Here is a 23,608-nt window from a genome sequence, read left to right on the forward strand (position 1 = left end):
TCTCTGTAAAGACTCGTGATGAGGAACTAAGGGAGAAAACTCAGCTGATAGAAAAACTTAAAGTGGCCGAGGAGAAGGAAAAAGATAAGTCACCGAAAAAGAATTTCAGGGACATGGCAGAGATAAAGAAACAAAACAACAACCTACAGACTCGGAACATGGAGCTGGAGAGAGCTAACACAGAACTACGTCACAAGCACTCGGAAACTGAGACTCTGATACAAAACCTGAAATATAAAGTGTCTGAAAAGAAGATGATCGAGTATCAAAACCAAAAGCCAAAGAAAGAATTCTTGAATGGACCTCTTAATTTAGTGATTATGAACTTGCTTTTTATTTCACTGGAACTGTTAATTTAATATGAGCTTTTTCAAATTTTACTATTCATTTTGGTGCCCGGAGTGTCATGGATTATCCGCGAATTCATGTAACGTAAACTTTGTTGTGACGTCATAATACTTTCGTTTGTTTCTATAGATAATAACAAGTCTCAAATAAACCACTATACGATCAAGACGTCTTTTATTTCTTTCCACAACAAGTTGGGACTTCAAAATCACTTCGATATATCCATGGTATTCGAGATATCCAAATTTGAGATACCAAAGTTCAACTGTACTTTAAAACTGTCATCTTAGTGAGATATGACACTCTGAAATTCGTTGTTGAAATTTAAAAATTAAAGTAAAAATAATACATAATACAATATCAAATTAATTTTAATAACTTTATACCAAAATAATTTTGAAAGCAATGGCCAGCCTTTATTGAATAAGAACTATTTTAATTTGACAGATACTATGAATTGCAATAAAGGAGCCAGATTCCTCTGCCCAGTTCCCAAGAGATAAAGATAACAACTGCTTGATCAGAGATGCTCTACAAGGAATCTTCTTACACTGAACTCATCAATTAATCACTACTTCACGATGCTCTTATCAAAATGTTCCTTGAAACACCATTGCTTGATAATTACACCCATGGTACATGTAGAATTTTCTCTTGTGATTAACACAAAAGAAATATTATGTTTTTTATATATTGCTGTATACCTTATCTTAAAAAAAATGTGTATTTTCTTGATTTAAAAATTTTTGATAAGATTACTGCAATTCTCTAACATCTGTTAGGATTGTGTAATTTAAAAAGTTTTTTTTTTTAATTTCACCTCAATTAAAAGTCACAGTGACTTTTAAGTAAGATGTGACACATCATCCACCTAAGATGCATTAATTGACCAATTTAATTATTCTAGGTCTTTTTCTAGGATTTTGCCATATTTAGCCATATCACCTAGTTAAAGGTCACAGCAACCTACTTTTAATGTGTGACACACCTTCTACCCAAGATGTATCAGCTGACAAAGTTTGCTTATTCTAGGCCTCATAGTATTTTAGAAAGTAATGAGCCGGACACGAAAAAGCTAACATACAGACAGTCAGACAATCGCAATACCACAGTATGTTCCCATCTTAAAAGACAGAAATCTTTATGTCATAAAACCAACCCCTTGTGAAAATTTCAAAGTTGTATCACCTTGGTTAATTGTTTTTGGACAACATATTCCTTTGTTACAAAATTCTGTCACAGAGCAGGACTCATTTGAGGCACAGGACTTAATCTCAACAGGGTTTCCACCTGGACATTTGAAGTCTAAAATTACAACAAAAAATATGTATTGTGAATTGTAAAACGTGTTTAAACTATACATATTCAAAGGCTGTTTGACAAAATTGGCAACCTTAAAGCCTAAAATTTGTTAAAATCAAAATATTTTAGGATTTTTAAAACAAGAATATCAAAGTTGTATCACGTACCTTGGTTAATTGTTTTAGGACAACATGTCCCTTTGTTACAAAATTCTGTCACAGTGCAGGACTCATCTGAAGCACAGGCCTTAATCTCAACAGGGTTTCCACCTGGACATTTGAAATCTGAAATTATAACAAAAGGTACAAATAGTGAATTGTGAAGGTACTTAACTCATAAATATTGGAAGGTTGTTCAACAAACTTGAAAGACTTTAAAAAATACACACATGTACAACTAACTACGATGTTTTAATTTTTTTAAATATTCCAGAGATTTTTAAAACAAGAATATCAAAGCTGAATCACCTTGGTTAATTGTTTTAGGACAACATGTTCCTTTGTTACAAAATTCTGTCACAGAGCAGGACTCATCTGAAGCACAGGTCTTAATCTCAGCAGGGTTTCCTCCTGGACATTTGAAATCTGAAATTATTATAAAAGTTACAGAATTATGTCAATGACAATAAACATGATAATTTGACCAAAGATTAAATGTTTTGTTTTGCTAAAATGTTTCTTTATTCTTGTGTTCATGTTTGAATACTTTCCATTTTACCAAGTTTTCCTTCCTGTTGATTTAGTCAGTAACAACAATATTGTATCAATAATAAATCATGGATCATTCAATCATTGATAGCTAAGTTTTCATTCTTTAAGTATAAAAATTGTCCATACATGTAAAAACAACAACACTTCAAGATTGTCTATAACAACGATATTATTTCAATCTTGTCTATAACAACAATATCATTTTAATATTGTCTATAACAACGATATTATTTCAATATTGCCTATAACAACAATATCATTTCAATATTGTCTATAACAACAATATCATTTCAATATTGTCTGTAACAGCAATATCATTTCAATATTATCTATAATAATTTAATTATATCATTTTAATATTGTCTATAATAACAATATCATTTCAACATTGTTTATAACAACAAATTCATTTCAAAATTGTCTATAAAAACAATATCATTTCAATATTTTCTATAACAGCAATATCATTTCAATATTGTCTATATACTATTCATGGTAGCTCAGTCGGTAGAGCGCTCACTCCGTGATCGGAAGGTCGTAAGTTCGAATCTCGACAGCGACTGACCTAAGTCGATAAAAAATAGGTAGCAACTGTTCCTTTGCCAGGCGCTCGACACATGAAAGTTGCGGGTCCTTCGGATGAGATATTAACATGCATTCTCTGTAAGCACCAACAAATTTACTATAGGGCTTGGAAACGACATGTCTCGGATTTTGATGAAATTTGCACCACAGGTGTGTCTTGGTACAAAACTAGCAAATATGGTGTCGGAAGTTCCACACGTGCACTTGGTTGCCATGGAGACGGATTCATAGAATTTGGCCATTTTTTACCCTTTTTGACCAAATGAAAACATGAAAATTGAGGAAATGTAAACGAATATTTATCGGTATCTAATACACTCAAACAAAAATCATTGGATCATATGATAACGTGAACTTTTAAGGTACACAGGGCATATAATCATTTATTCTAGAAATATTCCCACTCTAAGAAAAAGGTCATACAAACTGACATGGTTCCTGAAAATGTGAAAAATGGAAAATTTAGTATTTTTTGAGATCTTTAAGGCTAAATAAGAAAAATTGTCCGTGGAAAATTTTCAAATCTTATGTGTGTTTTTATACTTGAGAATTAGTAGTGTCATCTCATGAAAAAATATCAGTGGGCTTTTAATGCTATTTTTAGTAACATGTATCTATAAATAGATATGTTTTGGTAAACTGTAAAAAATCAAATTTTGGCAAAGTTTTAGATGTCATTGCTGGAAAATTAGGAAGTATCTTGCAAAATTTAAGATGTTAATGACAGTAGCTGGACACCACTAGCTGGAGTGGACAATGGTTGAGAGGGATTCCCATTTCTATTTATAGTATCAAGCACCTAAATATAGATATGTCTCTGAAAATTAGGAAAACTGACAGTTTTGTGCTAATTGGAAGCTTAATAGAAAAAGTATTAACAAATATAAAGCTTTCTACAATATGCCTTCAAAAAGAACAAGTGTTTGTACAATAATTGATACAATCTTGAGGATGGACTCTTATTTCTCTTTATAGCAATAATGGTCTAAAAATAGATTCCTCGAATTATCGAGAAAATGTAGATTCTTTCAATTTTTCAGGCAATGTTGGATGGAAAAAATGCAGACTAACTGTTATAAACTTAGTGTGATTGACAAGTACTAGAAACCATTTACTGAAATACACACTATCTGAAGGGGGTTCTCTTTTCTATTTATAGCACCAAACACCCAAAAATAGAAACATCTCAGCATATGAGGAAAAATGACAATTTTCCACCAGTTGTAAGCTTCATTGAAAAAGTATTTACAAAACATACTGCTGTCTACAATATGTCATGAACAAGAACATTTGGGCAATTAATAAGTGACACAATATTGAAGATGGACTCTCTTTTCTTTTTATAGCAACAGTGGTCTAAAAATAGATGCAGTGAGTTATTTAGAAAATATACATCCTTGCACTATTTCATACAATTATGGATTGAAAATTTGAATACTTTCTACTATAAACATAATGTGACTGATAAGTACTAGAAACCAATAACTGAAATGCAAAATATTTCAAGGGGATTCCTATTTCTAATTTTAGCACAAAAAATAAAAACTTAGAAACATCTTAGTATATGAGGTAAAATGAAAATTTTCCACATACTGGAAGCTTCATAAAGAGTATTTACAAACAATTTGCTATCTACAATATTTCAACAACAGGAACTGACAAGTACTAGTTACCATTTACTGTAATGCCCTGTATTTGAAGGGGGTTCTCATCTCTATTTCTGGAATCAAACACCTTAAAATTTCCATGTCTTAATATATTAGTATAAATAACAGTTTTCCAGTAAGAAGCTTCACAGAAAAATATATTAAAAAAATAAACTGCTCTCTACAATATATCATTAACTAGAATACTTAGTCAACTAAAAATTGACACTATTTTGGGGGTGAACTCTTATTTTTTATAATAGCAAAAATTGTCAACAAAATCAAAATGCTGTGAGCTATTCAGAATATGTAAATTCCTGCATTATTTCACACGTAACGGATGAAAACTTTGCATCCTAACAGTTACTGTTATAACCATTATGTGACTGACAAGCACTAGTGACCATTTACTAAAATACACACTATTTGAATGAGGTTTCTTTTTCTTATTTATAGCATGAAACACCCAAAAAAAAAATTCTGTCTTAGCATATGAGAAAATAATGACAACGATCCACCAATGATAATCTTCATCTAAAAAGATATTTACAAAATAATACAACTGTCCACAATATGTCATGAACAAGAACATTTACTTTCATTTGTTTTTATAGCAACAATTTTCTAGAAATAGAAGCCCTGAATTATCAAGAAAATGTAGATTCTTGCACTGTTTTAGACATTGAAGATAATTTTCCACCAATTAGAAACCTCATAGAAAACGTATTTACAAATAAACTGCCCTCTACAATATGTCAAGATCAAGAACATGTGGTTAGATAACACTTTGTATATTACAGAAGGTAGGTTCTCAAGTCTTTTTATAGCTATAATTGTCTGGAAAAAGATGCTGTGATTTATGGAGAAAATGTAGATTCTTGCACTATTTCAGATATTGTTTAGGGCAAAGAAGAAGGTACAGTTTAATACAAATTTGACCCTGTAGTTTCTTTCTTAAAATATGAAATTGTGGTCAGAAACTAATGCTTTTAAATTCACATGCAGAAAGATTATACAGTTTTTATCTCAATTGGTCAGAGACCAGAAGAGCCTATGCGATAGTAAGGTGTCCGTCGTCTGTCCATCTATCTGTCCGTCTATCTGTGAACAATTTTCAAAACGCTACTCCCCTTACAGTTTTGGTCTGATTTCAATGTAACTTTGATCACAAGTAGACTACTTTAAGTTACATAATTCTATTTATCAGTTTTTGATTTCGATGAACGATGTTGCCATGGTAACTAAAAATAAAAATTTCTTTCAAATACTTTCAAAACGCTACTCCTCTTACTGTTTTGGTCTGATTTCAATTTAACATGGCACACAAGTAGATTACACTAAGAAATATAATTCTATAAATTAGTTTTTGACTTCGATGAACAGTGCTGCCATGGTTACTAAAAAAAGAAATTTCTGTAATTTTTTTTTTCCTAAAGGCTACTCCTCCTTCAGATTTATAGTCTGATTGCAATAATTCTTGCCACAAAAAGAGACTAAACCAAGGATCATTATTCTACTTAATGCTGTTCCAGTGTCTCAAGTCAAAATGCTTCTTTCCTCCTCCTTTGTTATAAGTACAAACCGGTAGAGCTACAGTCTCATCAGAGACTTCTAGTTCATATATGAACTCTTTATTACAAATTGTGACGTCATGAACCTGTGCATTTTCCTGTATTTTCATTAAAACTTGCAGAAGACATCAAATATCATTGGAATTTTCTTTTAGACAATATGGACCACATGAATCTACTTTCTGTGTTGTTGCTCATTACTAGACTAATTATTTTGCTCATTCCTGATTGTCCTTACTCTTGTCTTTGAGAAATGTATCATCTACAATTTTATTTTGTCTATATAGTTTTTAGCTCACCTGAGCTGAAAGCCCGTCTGTCTGTAAACTTTTCACATTTTCGACTTCTTCTCCAGAACCACTTTGCCAATTTCAACCAAACTTTGCACAGAGTAATTTAGGGTAAAGGGAAGTTTGTTCAAATGAAGGGCCAGGCCCTCTTTTAAGGGGAGATAATTAAGAATTAAAGAAAATTTGGTGGCATCTTTTAAAAATCTTCTTCTCAAGAACCATTAGGCCAAAAAAGTTGAAACTTATGTGAAACCTTCATTACATAGTGTACATTCAAGTTTGTTCAAATCATGACCCCCGGGGTAACATTGGGGGATCAAATTTTTACATAGGAATATTAGGAAAAAATCTTGAAAAAATCTTCTTCTCAAAAACAGCAAAGCCATGATTAGTCATTTCGATATGCAAGCATCCTCAGGTAGTGTAGATTCAAGTTTGTTCAAGTCATGACCCCCGGGGTAGGTGGGGCCACAACAGGGGATCAAATTTTACATAAGAATATATAGGAAAAAAATCTTAATTGAAAAATCTTCTTCTCAAGAACAGCAAAGCCATGATTAGTCATATTGATTTTGAAGCATCCTCAGGCAGTGTAGAATAAACTTTGTTCAAATCATGCCCCCCCCCATGGGGGGTAGGGTGGGGTCACAATAGGGGATCAAAGTTTTACATAGGAATATACAGTAAAACTTGTCTAATCCGGACACCACTGGTTCCACAGAAATTGGTCGGATTAGACAACATTCCGGATTAGACAACATTACAAACTATTGAAGTTACTGCAAGGGACTTAAAGTTTACACCGTATTAGACAAGATTTTGAATTACACAACATCCGGATTAGTTTCATTGCATAGGGAAAAATCTGCCGATGAAGAAAAACAGGGTCATATTGACTCAGGTGAGCGTTGTGGCCCATGGACCTCTTGTTAATTCCTTTTAGCCAAAGACTCAAAGAGCTTATTCAATGGCAGTTTGTGTGGTGTGCATCAACTTTTTTGAATATGGACCGTATCTCCAGAACCTTTTGGCCAATATTTGTCAAATTTTTCACAGAGTATCCTTGGCCTAAGGGCTCTTATTAATACCAAACATGGGGATGTGCCCTTAAACAAAGGGATATAATTAGGGAAACAAGAGGCCCATGGGCAACAAAGCTCAGCTGAGTAACTTTGTCCCTCCTGTTCCTCACCAGATTCCCCCCTTGTCACACTTTTTGTTGCCCCACCCCACCCCTGGGGGTCATTATTTGAACAATTTAGAATTTACACTACCTCAGGAAGCTTCCACATAATTTTAAGATTTTCTGGCCAAGTGGTTCTTGAGAAGAAGATTTTTAAAAAGTTTCCTATATATTTCAATGTAAAACTTTGATTCCCTATTGTGCCCCACCCTACGCCTGGGGGTCATGATTTGAACAATTTAGAATCTACACTAGACCAGGATGCTTCAATATAAGTTTCAACTTTTCTGGCCCACAAGTTCTTGAGAATATGTTTTAATGACCCCAATCTATTTTTGTTTTTTCTTGATATTCTCCCCTTGTAATGGGCCTTGGTCTTTCATTTTAACAATTTAAACTTCCCTTTACCCAAGAATGCCTTGTACCAGTGGTTCTTGAGAAGAAGTTGAAAATGTGAAAAGTTTACAGACGGATGGACAGAGTCAGACAGACAGATGAACAGACAGACGGACGACGGACAATAGGTGATCAGCTTAGATGAGCTAATAAAAATAAAAGCAGTGGTTGCTAAAAAAATCCTCCTCTTAAGAACCACTAGGCAGATTATCACCAAACTTTAATTATATGCTAATATGGATTAGAATATGATGTAGATTAAAAAATTTTCAAGGCATCACCCTGGGGCATTGTTATATTGCCCAATGTAATGACTGGAATTAAGATTATTTCAATTGATGCATCTTGACTCAAAGGTACACTCTGTAGGTCACGATGACCTTTTTTGAATTTTGCCGGTATTCATCTTTCATTTGATTTTGATGCATATCTCGGACAATTTGAAGCCTCTTATCATCAAAACTTATCAGTCCATGCATCATGGGACTTTAAAATGTGTCAATGAAAAAGTAGAAAAGTAAATCACTGTGACCTACTTTCTGAATTTTATGGCTAATCATTTTCACCAAAAAAATTACTGTCATGATTTTAGATACTGAGAGGTTTAGACTCATCAAGCCTTGTAAGTTAATGCATTTGAATTTGGCAGGTATTTATTTTCAAATCATTTTAGAGGCATATTTTGGACACTGTGAAACCTAGAATCATCAAACCTTGTCAGTTGATGCATCTTGGGTCCTCAGAATGTATCAGCTAAAAGGTAGATCACTGTGACCTACTTGTAGAATTTCATGACGATATTAAAATATTTCAGATACTAATTGGCTTATATTCATCAAACTTTAAGGGAATATCTAAATATTTGAAATAATAAGAGGCTAATAATCATCAAACTTCCTCATTTTGGGATCACAGACTATGTTAACCTAATAGTAGGTCACAGTGACTTAATTTTGGAATTTCACAGCTATATCTAAATATTTCTGATAATAAGACGCTTAGAGTCATCAAACATTGTCAGTTAAAGCATCTTGGGTTTTCGAAAAGTGTGAACAAAAAATAGGTCACGGTGACCCTACTTTGGCGTTTTAAGGCAATATCTAAATATTTCAAATTATAAGAGGCTTACAATCATTAAATTCACAGAGTTGTTATCCAAAAAGTAGGTCACAGAGCTACCTTTGGGATTTCAAGGCTTTATCTAAATGTATAAGATACTAAGAAGCTTAGAATAGAAGTGATATGGTTGTACAATTTATCAGAAGAGCGATTCTAGGCCCTTGAGTCTCTTGTTAAATTGCCATTTCATTGATCAGTTACAGGGTTATTCTCAGATGACTGTTAAAGCCCTCTGGCCTCTTGTATAATTTTGTTGCTATTAATAGAAATGGAAATCCTCATTGGTTTAAGGTATTTCAGTTATAAATATCGATTCACCACGGTATTTTTTCTCGGTTTGATACGCGGTGCAAAATCTCTAATTTTCGGTTCGGTTCACTTTTCGGTCAGGATCGTTATTCAGTCGGGTTTGGCATAAGGTAAAACATGTTACTCATTATAAATAAGTATAGAAAACGAAATTTTTGATGACTGATAGCTTGTAAAATAATTTTTGACAGTCAAATAATTTTAATCAATTTCTTCTAGTCAATTTGCAAATAAAATTCGTAAAATATGTGACTAGATTTAGAAAAAGAAAGCATAAAACAACGTTGAATTTGTTTCCTTCTATCAAAATGTATCGTATTGAAAATAACCGAACCGAGACAAAATTATACAATACGTATCGAACCGTGAAGGAGGTGTATCGTTTCACCCCTATTTCTAACATTAATGCAAATCAAACATACAAATCTATAGTCTTTTCTCAGTTGTCAAATATCATATTGTCACCGCAGTAAACCTATAGGACTTCTGTCACACCCCTCATAAACTTTTCAGAATCTTTTATTTTTCGGTATTCAGCAAATTACAAGATCTGAGGATTTTGGACTAGTTCTGGCAAAGTTATGGAGAAAATACAGTGAGACATTCAATGGATCAGCTAAAATAAATTAATTCACAGAAGTGCACATGAGACATGAAAAAAAGAAAAGTTGTATAATATTTTTTTTTCAACGCACTTCCAATTAATATATACGTAGGTGGAAAAAACGTACCACAATATCTCTATTGAAAACATATTCAAACTTCCTCAATCTGTAGTATATATATCTTTTTATCCTTATGTTTTCTTTCTGAGCATGCTAACTTTCAATATAATTGTAGAAAATACACATCTTTCCCATAGTATACACATGTAAAATACACATGACAATATTCTGTTTACTGCAGAATTTAAAAATTTAATTGTTGAAAATGGTTCTAATCCACAACTGTTGAATGAAAAAAGAAACCAGGTCTTGAATTAAAATAATATTTGTAAGGGCGTATCATTTACAACAATACTTTTCCCTAGTGGTAAAAAAAAGTTGTTTTACTAAACAAGAGCTATACATATACACTACATCAGCTGATATGAATACACTGAACAATCAATGTACATTAATTTGTTACATAGCACGCAAAATTCCATAAAGCGATAAAAAAGGAGATAATGTCTTGTATCAATCAAGCATATATACTGATATATCTTCGTAGGTAATTCTGAATTCCAATATTTGTCATAAAACGAGTGAAAGTTGTGACTCGAATTTCCTCAGTCACGCCACTTTCTACCAGTTCTACATAGTTCTAATGTTCTGTCGTTACTTGTAAAAGAAAACATTCCTGTCTTAAAATTAAGTTTAAAAAATCTTCAAGACGTATTTCAATGTATTGAAGCAATTGTCAAAGATAATACGTATTCAGAACCTTTCAAAACAAGCGGTTGACAGAACCTCGATTTCCACGTGGCCCTCCGCATGACATTTGATCAAGATCACTGATTCGTCTATTTCATTCAATCTTTCATTAAAATTTATACTTTTTCTAATATATAACATTGACACGTCACTTTTTTAAACTGACTATTTAAAAACACGTGAAACCCTCCGATTCTGACATTTTGGCGCTGTGCTGTGCAGTGACTCTTCACGCAACGAATACTGTGATTGGATGAATCTATTTACCTCAGCCAATGACAAATCGCATTTTGAAAGGCTTGTAACAAGAATAGATATGTGTTACCCCATATCCAAGATATTCGACTTTTAATTTATTCGACTTTTCATTGTGTTCAGATATGATTTCTAATAAAAAAAAACAAGTATTTACTGACAAAACGTCAGAGATACTCAAGCTGTAGAAAGTCAACTATAAAAGTGCCATATACATAAATATCCTAAAATGACATAATATTTAGGCTACTGAGTTTCAACATCTTTTGTTGAATAAAATATGCATATAGTAGGAAACAAACTGCATGTACATATATAACGTTACATGCATGTAGTGACTTTATCACAAAGTTGCACATGCATAAAAGTAGTTTTAATTTCACATAGAACATAAACTAAATATAATTAATCGTTTAATTTTAAAAATGTATTTAATGCCTCACTCATTTTCAGGAATATTTAATCCAAATAGCATGTTACAGGCCTATAGCAACGTTTTCAAAGTGAAAGGGGGGGGGACTCCCAAAAAATCCCGCGTACTATGGGCCTGTGCTACATGTGTACCATCTAACTTTCCAATGATAGAATCTTCTGTAAAAAAAAATTCAAAACAAGTCCAAGCCGTTATGGATTATCAAAGATAGCACATTTTCATAAATAGCAAAACTTTAGATCTATCAAGGATAGATTTTAATTTATTTTTTAATTTTGTGCTATTAAAAAGTACTATCACTCAAAGTATAGGCAGATGTTAAAGATGTTCCAACCTGTCACCTTTTAGAGTAATCAATGAACTCGTCCATTGATGCATTGACGGCCGTTGTTAAACGCAAACGAAAGCACGAGATCGGTTGCGGCTATGGAGCATCACTGAATATTCCTCCACCATATACTGATTTTGAATATACAGACGTTTTGAAGATAAACTTCATTTTTGTTTCTAGAAATGTTTTTATTTACAAAAATAGTACATTTTCGTGTTAGATCGATGACCTTAACTCAGCCCTTCTAGCCCAGTCTAGGGCTTCACCTTGAGTAAAAAACCTGCACTTGTTATGAAACTGGTGTATAGTTCTAAACTTCTTTATGTCCGTAGCAAGTACTAATACCCAGTCTACTGATCTAAGCGTCACTAGGGAACGGTGCACACACCTGTTCTTGCAAGACCAAATAGCCTAGGTCTACACACGTGCGAAGATCTTTCCGAGCTCGGAAAATCACGTTGCTTTGCCGAGAAGTGTTTAGCCATAATAACCATTCCGTTATTTTAAAAAAGAGAGAAAAAAAACACACACACACACAGTTAATGATTAACATTCTAACTCTCGAAAATATACGGCAATTAACGAACAATAATCATGACGGTAATATAATTGGTGAAAAGATTTATCATTATCAATCGAAGTGTGACCTATATATGTTCGTGAAAAAGACTGAGGAGGCAGCGAGCGTAGGAATATGAAAACTTTTTATTTGCTTTTCTGGGGAAAAAGTGATTTTCTTAAAATCTTTTAACGTTAATTTTGTTTTCTTTAACGTATTAAATATACATGATTAATCTTAATATTTGTTGTAATGTTTTATCTACTGATCATGAATGGAACTATTTTCTTCGGAGCAATTGTGTAAAGAGTACCTGACTTTAGTAATATATCTTGAATAGATAATATGCACTGATCGAATATATTAAAAAGGTTATTTATATTTCTTTTATTTTTTCAGAGACTATAAATAAACTATCGGCGGGAGATGAATTGGGGACTTTTATTTTTATTTCATTTTAGCCCAAATTAGGGTCGGCGCTCCCGTAAAACAGAATATAAAAAAAAGTTGGCCTAATACAGCATCTATTTTTAGACAATTGTTGCTAAAAAGAATTGTGAGCCTACCTTAAATAATATGTAAAATGTTGTCTAAACAATTGTTCCGTTGTAGATAGCGAATTGTTTGTAAATACTCTTTATGAAGCTTCCAGTATGTGGAAATTTTTTATTTTACCTCATACACTAAGTCTTATCTAAGTTTTTATTTTTTATGCTAAAAATAGAAATGGGAATCCCCTTGAAACATTTTGTATTTCAGTCATTGGTTTCTATACAGCTAGTACTTGTCAGTCACATTATGTTTATAATAGAGAGTATTTAAATTTTCAATCCATAATTGTATGAAATAGTGCAAGGATGTATATTTTCTAAATAACTCACTGCATCTATTTTTAGACCACTGTTGCTATAAAAAGAAAAGAGAGTTCATCTTCAATATTGTGTCAATTATTAATTGCCCAAATGTTCTTGATCATGACATATTGTAGACAGCAGTATGTTTTGTAAATACTTTTTCAATGAAGCTTACAACTGATGGAAAATTGTCATTTTTCCTCATATGCTGAGATGTTTCTATTTTTGGGTGTTTGGTGCTATAAATAGAAAAGAGAACCCCCTTCAGATAGTGTGTATTTCAGTAAATGGTTTCTAGTACTTGTCAATCACACTAAGTTTATAACAGTTAGTCTGCATTTTTTCCATCCAACATTGCCTGAAAAATTGAAAGAATCTACATTTTCTCGATAATTCGAGGAATCTATTTTTAGACCATTATTGCTATAAAGAGAAATAAGAGTCCATCCTCAAGATTGTATCAATTATTGTACAAACACTTGTTCTTTTTGAAGGCATATTGTAGAAAGCTTTATATTTGTTAATACTTTTTCTATTAAGCTTCCAATTAGCACAAAACTGTCAGTTTTCCTAATTTTCAGAGACATATCTATATTTAGGTGCTTGATACTATAAATAGAAATGGGAATCCCTCTCAACCATTGTCCACTCCAGCTAGTGGTGTCCAGCTACTGTCATTAACATCTTAAATTTTGCAAGATACTTCCTAATTTTCCAGCAATGACATCTAAAACTTTGCCAAAATTTGATTTTTTACAGTTTACCAAAACATATCTATTTATAGATACATGTTACTAAAAATAGCATTAAAAGCCCACTGATATTTTTTCATGAGATGACACTACTAATTCTCAAGTATAAAAACACACATAAGATTTGAAAATTTTCCACGGACAATTTTTCTTATTTAGCCTTAAAGATCTCAAAAAATACTAAATTTTCCATTTTTCACATTTTCAGGAACCATGTCAGTTTGTATGACCTTTTTCTTAGAGTGGGAATATTTCTAGAATAAATGATTATATGCCCTGTGTACCTTAAAAGTTCACGTTATCATATGATCCAATGATTTTTGTTTGAGTGTATTAGATACCGATAAATATTCGTTTACATTTCCTCAATTTTCATGTTTTCATTTGGTCAAAAAGGGTAAAAAATGGCCAAATTCTATGAATCCGTCTCCATGGCAACCAAGTGCACGTGTGGAACTTCCGACACCATATTTGCTAGTTTTGTACCAAGACACACCTGTGGTGCAAATTTCATCAAAATCCGAGACATGTCGTTTCCAAGATTTTTTGGTGCTTACAGAGAATGCGTGTTAAAAACCAAGGCCCAGTGTCATGGCAGGCTTTGGCACGATAAAGATCCCTCACTGCTCAATGGCCCTAAGTGCTGAGTAAAGGTTAAAATTTGAAGCCCTTCATCGGTATATGGTGACGTCTCTTTATGAGTGAAAAATTCTCGAATAGGATGTAAAACAACATACAATCAATATTGTCTATAACAGCAATATTATTTCAATATCTATGTCTATAACAACAATATCATTTCAATATTGAATCACTGTTATTCAACAGTTGCTTGTTATTGTCCTTGTGACTTGTTTCTCTCTACTTGTGTTCACGTTTGAATACTTTGTTGTCTATAAAGTCTGTCTTACACTTGATTCTGCATCTTTAACAAATCACGATCATTTTGAAGTTGATCATTATATACTGATACCCCTTGCTGCCGTGTTTTTTATCCTCTGCCTATTTGTTTGAATACTTTCCATTTATGAAGTATGAAATTTGCCCTACTGTCAATATCAACATGATATCAATATTGAGTCACAGTCATTCAATAGATAATGGTTAAAGCTCTTGTTACTTTGTTTTACCATCTGACACTAACCCTACCCTCTTAATTCCTAACCCTTACCCCCTAACTATGACCCGTAAAAGTTATGTGTTAACATAAATGTATATTTACATATGCATGTCAGTATCTGCTTACATTTTGATATGATTAACTATTGCTGCTGTTCTCGAGAAGTACCGGTTATCTGGTATAAATTAAAAAAAAAAAATCCTAAACTAGAAATGTGTCCATAGGACATGAATGCCCCGCCGAGGGTATATTAGTAATGCAACATTTTGACACAACTTGAGAAAAGTGAGGTCAAGGTCAAAGGAAAGGTCAAGGTGAAAAAATATTGATGCAGTTGAATAGCTTACATCAGTATGTATCAGCATATGAAGTTTGACACTAATTTAAGAAAAGTGACGTCAAGGTCAAAGGAAAGGTCAAGGTCAAAAGTTCAAAAAATGTTGATGCAGTTGAATAGCTCTCATCAGTATGTATCAGCATATGAAGTTTGTTAAAAATATCTTGAATGGTTTCATTAAAACTGAGCTAAACACTAATTTAAGAAAAGTGAGGTCAAGGTCAAAGGAAAGGTCAAGGTAAAAAATATTGATGCAGTTGAATAGCTCTTATCAGTATGTATCAGCATATGAGGTTTGTTAAAAATATCTTGAATGGTTTCATTAAAACTGAGCTAAACACTAATTTAAGAAAAGTGAGGTCAAGGTCAAAGGAAAGGTCAAGGTCAAAAAATGTTGATGCAGTTGAATAGCTTATATCAGTATGTATCAACATATGAAGTTTGATTACACTATCTTGAATGGTATCTTTAAAACTGAGCTAAATACTAATTTCAGAAAAGTGAGGTCAAGATCAAAAGAAAGGCCAAGGTCAAAAAATGTTGATGCAGTTGAATAGTTTACATCAGTATGTATCAACATATGAAGTTTGATTACACTACCTTGAATGGTATCTTTAAAACTGAGCTAAATACTAATGTAAGAAAAGTGAGGTCAAGGTCAAAAGAAAGGTCAAGGTCAAAAGAAAGGTCAAGGTCAAAAAATGTTGATGCAGTTGAATAGCTTACATCAGTATGTATCAACATATGAAGGTTGAATACACTATCTTGAATGGTATCTTTAAAACTGAGCTAAACACTAATTTAAGAAAAGTGAGGTCAAGGTCAAAGGAAAGGTCAAGGTCAAAAATTGTTGATGCAGTTGCATAACTCTTATCAATATCTAGTAGCATATAAAGTTTGATAAAAATATCTTGGATAGTTTCTTTGACACTGAGCTTTGAACAGAGCTAAACGCAAAGTGTGACAGAAGGACAGACGGAAGGACAGAAGGACGGAAGACGGACATGACAAACACTATATGCCCTGGCCATATTCATGGCGGGGCATAAAAATGTCAAAGTTGTATCACCTTGGTTAATTGTTTTTGGACAACATGTTCCTTTGTTACAAAATTCTGTCACAGAGCAGGACTCATCTGAAGCACAGGTCTTAATTTCAGCAGGGTTTCCACCTGGACATTTGAAATCTGAAATTATGACAAAAAGTACATATGGTGAATTGTGATGGGTGCTCAACTCATACACACTGGAAGGTTCTTCAACAAATTCGAGAGACTTTAAAAATTACATACATGTATAACTAACTACGATGTTTTAAATTTTCAAATATTTCAGAGATTTTTAATACAAGAATATCAAAGCTGAATCACCTTGGTTAATTGTTTTAGGACAACATGTCCCTTTGTTACAAAATTCTGTCACAGAGCAGGACTCATCTGAAGCACAGGTCTTAATCTCAGCAGGGTTTCCTCCTGGACATTTTTGTCCTAAATTAAATTACAAGAAAATAAATAATTGTGAAATATCTTTTTCAGAAAAAAAGGAGGTTTGCCTTTACATGTATCTACTTAAAATCAAATGTGCCTACGAATGAGGGATTTGGTCAACCCAGGTCAGACCTAAAAAATTTCATACTTGTAATAATATGTCCAAACAATATGACCTAAAAGTGAAACACAATTTTGGATAAATGGCAAAGTTTTCGTTGACCTTTAACCCTCATCATCATGAAGATTTAATGTTATCCCCCAACTTGACCAAATATGAAATTTTTATTTTGCATTCTTATTTTGTGTTTTGCAGCAAGAGGCATAACACTTACTAAAGTGACATCATTCAAGTTTTTTTTTTCTGAGCCAAAGCATTTTTTTGTTTTATCTACACTCTTGTAAAACTTAAGAACCTTAATGCACCACTACTTAGTTAAAAAAGCAATGATTTTGCCAACATTTCATTGATACTACTAGCAATAGATGTATTTTATCATTAATTTGATATAAACCCTTATTCATTAAGGTTGTGAAATTAATCAAAATTTAGTAAACCGGTTTTAAAATTCGTTATTTTTCCGACTGGATACTTGGTTACTGTACTCAATAGAAAAAACAAAAATACATGTATATTGACTTATGTTACTACTGAACTCATAGGTATTTTTTAAATATAACATTAATACAAAATAAATACTCTTTGGATTTACAGTAGTGTCTTTACACAGGTAAAGGAAAGCATAAATTTCTGTTTATTGCCAAAAATTTAGATTTCCCCCTTTTTAACAAAATTGTGTCTGAGGAAATCTAAAAATCCAGGAAAATTGTTTGCAATAATAGCATGGGGCAACAAGATGTGTTTGTGAAACACTGATGCCCCTGTATCGCAGCTCATAGCAAAGGTATGAGCTTCTCAAATGCAAGTCAAACTCCTAGGTCAAAATCAAGAGATCAAAAATGTTGGTACCCAAAGAATGGTCTTCTTACCAAAAATATACCTGCAAAATATGAAAGCCCTAGCACCAACTGTTCAAAAGTTATGGCAAAGGTTAAAGTTTTTTTCAAAATTAGATCAAACTTCACAGTCAAGGTCAAATGATCAAAATTGTTGGTACCCAAGGAAAGGTCATGTCACAAGAAATATGCCTGTGAAATATGAAATCCCTAGCACCAACTGTTCAAAAGTTATAGCCAAGGTTAAAATTTTTCAAAAGTAGGTCAAACTTATAGATCAAGATAAAAGGGTCAACTTTGTTGGTATCCAAAGAAAGGTCTTATCACAAGGATTACACATGCAAAGTATGAAAGTACTAGCACTTACTTTTCAAAAGTTAAGGCCAAGGTTAAAGTTTAGTAAAATTTTGCAAAAAGGGGGTCAAACTCCAAGGTCAAGGTCAAGAGGTCAAATATGTTGGTATCCAAAGAAAGGCCTTGTCACAAGAAATCACATGTGAAATATGAAAGCCCTTGCTCCATTCAATCAAAAGTTATGGGCAAGATTAATGTTTTTACAGACAAACTGACAAACAGACGGACGGTCAGAACAATCTCCCATTATGGGGGCATAAAAATAAATCTGTGAGCAGTTTGATTTTTTTAGGTGCCTTCTAGACCTGCCAAGAAAAGAATAATTTTTTTCCAAATTTGAAACATGCATTAATTTATACATGAGTTAGAGCTTCATATTAGCTGCAGAATTAAATACAAATCATAAATAATTTATGATGATAAACCTTGAAATTTGAAAAGATCTCAATACAATACTTTACCATCTAAATTATATTTCTTAGGACAGCATGTCTGTGTATTGATATTACAGAACTCTACACTAGGACTGCAGGATTCATCAGAGTTACACGCTTTGGTTTCAGCTGGATCACCATCAGGACATTTTGGACCTATGTGTGAAATTTTAAGCAGGAAAACAATTAGTTATAACTATTTGCATGTCACTCATTCATTTATGCCCAAACTGAATGTTTGTATTTCAGAAGGTATTAACATTTTTTGCTTATTTATGACACAATTTTATTGATCAAATATGATACCTAGATTTTAAATATTACTCTAACATAGAACTTGCTTAAATGCCTCACAAATATCTTTTTTTCAATTTTATCAATACTAACCACTATTGAAAGTTCTTGGACAGCAAGTTCCATGATAACACTGCTCTGACAACAATGAGCAGGCATTGTCATCCGAACACTTCTTGATGATAAAGGGGTCTCCATTTGGACATAGATTGTTTCCTGAAATAAAACATTGTACATTTAACAAGGTTAAATTCTCAAATTTCACCCAATCAAGTTTTCTAAGAGCATTAGAACAAGTGATTAATTTTCTAATTAGACTGACTGTTCATAACAACAACCCCAATGTCCAAGATAAAATAATAAATTTCCCAAAAGGAATTTTTTTCATCATGATGATTTTGAACACATTTTTGTGAATTATATTGTCAATTTTGACCAAAAGTAACAGAAGTAATTATTAATCTACTACACTACATGTAACACTTTGTTTTTTAAATGAACAGATCTTTCTCATAATTAATGCATCATTTAAACTCAATGCTGGCAGACATATAAAAAATAATGCAGAACTACTAGCAGGCACTAATAGATGAAGTACCTTTAAAATCAGAAATAACGTGAAATACCAAATCAATAGATAGTTCTGGACTCTTTGACCTGAACCTATGTTGAAGAGTCAAAATAGTCATCTTCTACTAAGCATATTTTCACAAAAGGCCCAAGAGCCTAGAATAGCTGATAAATTTTACAACCATATCACTTCTATTCTTAACCTCTTAGTACCATATATATTAAGATAAAGCCTTGAAATTCCAAAATTAGGTCATCATGACTAACTTTTTGGTTAACACACTCTGAGAACCCAAGATGCATCAACTGACAAGGTTTAATGATTCTAAACCTCTTATTATCTGAAAAAGTCAGATATAGCCATGCAATTCCAAAAGTAGGTCATGGTGAAAAAAAATGAATCAACTAACACATTTTTATGATTCTAAGCCTCTTAGCATCCTCAATATTGAAATATGACTATGAAATTCCAAAAGCAGGTCACTGTGACCTTATTTTTAGTTGACACACTCTGTTTATCTAAGATGCATCTATTAACAAAATCTAATTATTTCAACTCTAGTATTATCCTAAATATTAGATAAAATTGTGAAATTCCAAAAATAGGTCACTGACCTACCTTTTGTAGAAACTCTCCAAGGACCAAAGATGCATCAACTTGAAAGCCAAAAATTCAAAAGTACATGTAGGTCACCATGACCTACTCTCTGGTTAACACACTCTGAGAACCCAAGATGCATAACCAACAAACAAGGATGATTCTAAGCCTCTTATTATTCAAAATATTAGGTATAGCCTTGAAATTCCAAAAGCAGTCACAGTGACTTACTTTTTGGTTGACACAATCTGAGGACCGAAGTGATTCAATTAACATTTTAAAGTTTGATGATTCTAAGCCTCTCAGTATCCTCAATATTCATAATTGAAATATGACTATGAAATTCCAAAAGCAGGTCACTATGACCTACTTTTTAGTTTTTTTGACTTAGGATGCATCAACTGACATAGTTCATAATTCTAAACACTTATTTTCTGAAATATTTAGATATAGCTGTGAAATTCCAAAAGTAGAAAAGTAGGTCACATTTGACATACTTTGAGAACCCAAGATGCATCAACTGAGAAAGATTGATGATTCTTAGTCTCTTATAACTTGACATATTTAGATATTGCCTTAAAATTCCAAAAGGAGGTCACAGAAACCTACTTTTTGGTTGACACAATTGAAGGACCCAAGTGAGTCAATTAACAAAGTTTGACGATTCTAAGCCTCTCAGATACAATGAAATTCCAAAAGTAGGTCACAGTGACCTACTTTTTATTTGACACACTGTTGACCTAAGATGCACAAACCGACAAAGTTTGATGATTCAAAATCTCTTATTATCTGAAATATTTCAATATAGCGGTTAAATTCCATTAAAAGTAGGTCACCACAACTTTTGTTTTATTTCCCTAATTATTTCCTCTTGTTTAATGGTCACACTCCTATTTTTAGTATCAATGAAAGCCCTTGGGCCAAGGATTCTCTATGACAAATTTGACAAAAATTGGCCAAAGGGTTCTTGAGATATGGCCCATATTCTAAAAAGTTGAGGCATACCTCACAAATGGCCATGGCATTAACTCATTGAGCCTTTGGCTCAGAGGACCTAAAAATGCAATGCTCTTTGGCTAAAAATAATCCAAATCAATCTGAGTAACCTAGTGATTAGGACTCTTGATTCATGAAAGAGAGGCCCAGGTTCTGTGAATTCTTGATCCCAGAGCAGCATCAAACCTGAGTTATTTAACATGGATAGTGACTATTTCTTTGCCAGCACCTGTCATCGTCTCATTGGAAGTGAAAGTCATTTGTCTTTCTGATATGAACTTAAAGCATTACAAAGAACCACTCACTACTATGGCTGTAAGCATCATGCATAGGTTAAAATTTGTGGCAATTCAACTAAAGCTGGTGGTGTCTCTACATGAGTGAAGTGAAAATTCTCCAATGGAAAGTAAACAACATAAAAAAACAAACAAACAAAAAATTGCCTAGTGCCTGGCATTAGAAGTTATAGTCAGAGGTCTTTTTGGTAAGGCCATAAAAAATAGATCCTGTGTCACAATAAAGAACTCTCATTCCTATGGCCATAAGCATCAAAATTTGTGGCTCTTCACCTAAATGAGTGAACAATTCTCTAATGGGACAAAAACCAACATAAAACAAACAAAAATATTCCAAGTTACAATGGTCATATAAATAATTTTGGCATCTGACCTTGACATTTGACAACTTTATCCCTAAATCTGAAGGTGTCTTTTCCAATACATTTTTCACCTATGTAATCAGTGTGTCAAATCTAAAATTATATCCTGCTCTACTGCAACATGAAAAGATGTACCTTGTTTCTTCAGTCTGAGCAAATAGTAAAATATGATAAAATAAAGAAAAATATTCATACTTTTTATTCCGTAAACAGAACTAGGGTGAATTCACCATGCATCGGACACCCTTGCACTTCAACAAGTTCTAGCGATATCGCTACCGACCGAATATTATCAAAATGGAACTTAACATGTAATATGTGGTTAAAATATAAATTTTTGACACAATCGTGCCCTATTTATTGAGAAAATATCATTAAAAACCGATTTTTTCGAAATAAGTCAGAATTCACCATGGATCGGACAATATTCACCATGCATCGGACATACGATATATTTAAACCAGAAAAATATCATACCTTGATTTCGGTGCTTTAAAATTAGTGATATCGAAACATTTTTATCATTTATTTAAAAATTAACCTTGTAATTAAATTTGAATGACTATTTCGATCCACAAATATGAAGAGATTTTAGTTGCATCACATCGCCTTAGAAAGGCTTTACAATGCTAGTAATATTTTAACTCGCGCCTTTGTCTCGTGGTTTATAATCATCTAGTTTAAAGAAATAAATTGAGTCCACTTCTAGTCGTCATATATCGATAATTTGTATTTTTACTGAACATTTAGAGTATCTATTTTCTATTTCCGTAAAAAACAGTTGTCATTTGAGTTTTTACATGAAAATGAAAGTGATTACCCATGCATCGGAAAGTGTCCGATGCATGGTTAATTTGTGTCCGATGTACGGTGAAATAAACATACTAGTTAAAAACAACTCTAAAATATATTATAGAAACATTGAAGTAAAATTTTTGAAAAATTTCTGTAATATTATCAATCATTGACAAATTTTACCAAGATCCGACCCGTTCCGTTGACGTCTGTTTAAAAGAACGACAACTCTAAAAATTGCAAAATCGTAAAATTCTGGTTACTCCCCTTTGATGATGCAAAATATGACGTAATTTCAAGGCCATTCTTGTGGTATTTTTATCACAACATGAAAATAAAAATCGGCATCAATAAAAAGTTTAATTCTTCACCTTTAAGACAGAAACAAGTAAAAACACGGGGAGACTCAGGTTCAATGAAAGTTTATTGCTTAAAGTTGTCCGAAGCAAGGTATGTGTCCGATGCATGGTTAACTCACCCTAATTCATTAAATACAGTTGTTGCCATTTGAAGCATGGTATGTAGTATTGACTCATTCTATTTTTTTTAAACAACTAATAAAGTCTCATTGTTTTAGTAATAAAGTAATTGAAGAATAAAATAATAAGGTTAAAAAGTTCTCTGGGAAATGAACTTGGTTGCATGGTCACATAATCAAATCCTGTGACGTGGAGGGCTTCTCAGTAGATTTGATCATGTACCAACCAAGTTCATTTCCCAATGAACTTTTTAACCTTGTTATTTATTACTTGTATTTACATTTGAAATGAACATTCAAATAAAAATCTTACACAAAGAACCTGCTGCATCATTAAGTTGTGATATGCAATGACCTAGAAGTTATTTGGCATGAAAGTTAATTCACCTAGCTCCAACATTTGAATGTTTACATTGATGTTTAGCAATCAACTTCAGAGAATCTCTCTATAATGACAGAACAATGATCAGTAT

The 23,608-nt window shown here is 32.6% G+C and overlaps 1 protein-coding gene across 1 annotated transcript in view; it reads right to left on the reverse strand.

The window, feature by feature from the left end:
• Positions 1-23,608, reverse strand: part of LOC133173938 (uncharacterized protein K04H4.2-like) — a 51,810-nt gene that overhangs the window by 24,083 nt on the left and 4,119 nt on the right. Inside the window, exons 2-8 of the mRNA XM_061309004.1 lie at positions 19,134-19,256; positions 18,774-18,902; positions 16,885-17,001; positions 16,585-16,701; positions 2,118-2,234; positions 1,818-1,934; positions 1,537-1,653 (exon numbers count right to left, since the gene is read on the reverse strand). Of these exons, the coding sequence (XP_061164988.1) occupies positions 1,537-1,653; positions 1,818-1,934; positions 2,118-2,234; positions 16,585-16,701; positions 16,885-17,001; positions 18,774-18,902; positions 19,134-19,256 (837 nt within the window). The remainder of the gene's footprint in view (positions 1-1,536; positions 1,654-1,817; positions 1,935-2,117; positions 2,235-16,584; positions 16,702-16,884; positions 17,002-18,773; positions 18,903-19,133; positions 19,257-23,608) is intronic.

This window comes from Saccostrea echinata, unplaced genomic scaffold (genome assembly GCF_033153115.1).
Source record: "Saccostrea echinata isolate AGI-Se365-2 ecotype Australia unplaced genomic scaffold, CSIRO_AGI_Sech_v1 ptg000056l, whole genome shotgun sequence".
Lineage (NCBI taxonomy): Eukaryota > Metazoa > Mollusca > Bivalvia > Ostreida > Ostreidae > Saccostrea > Saccostrea echinata.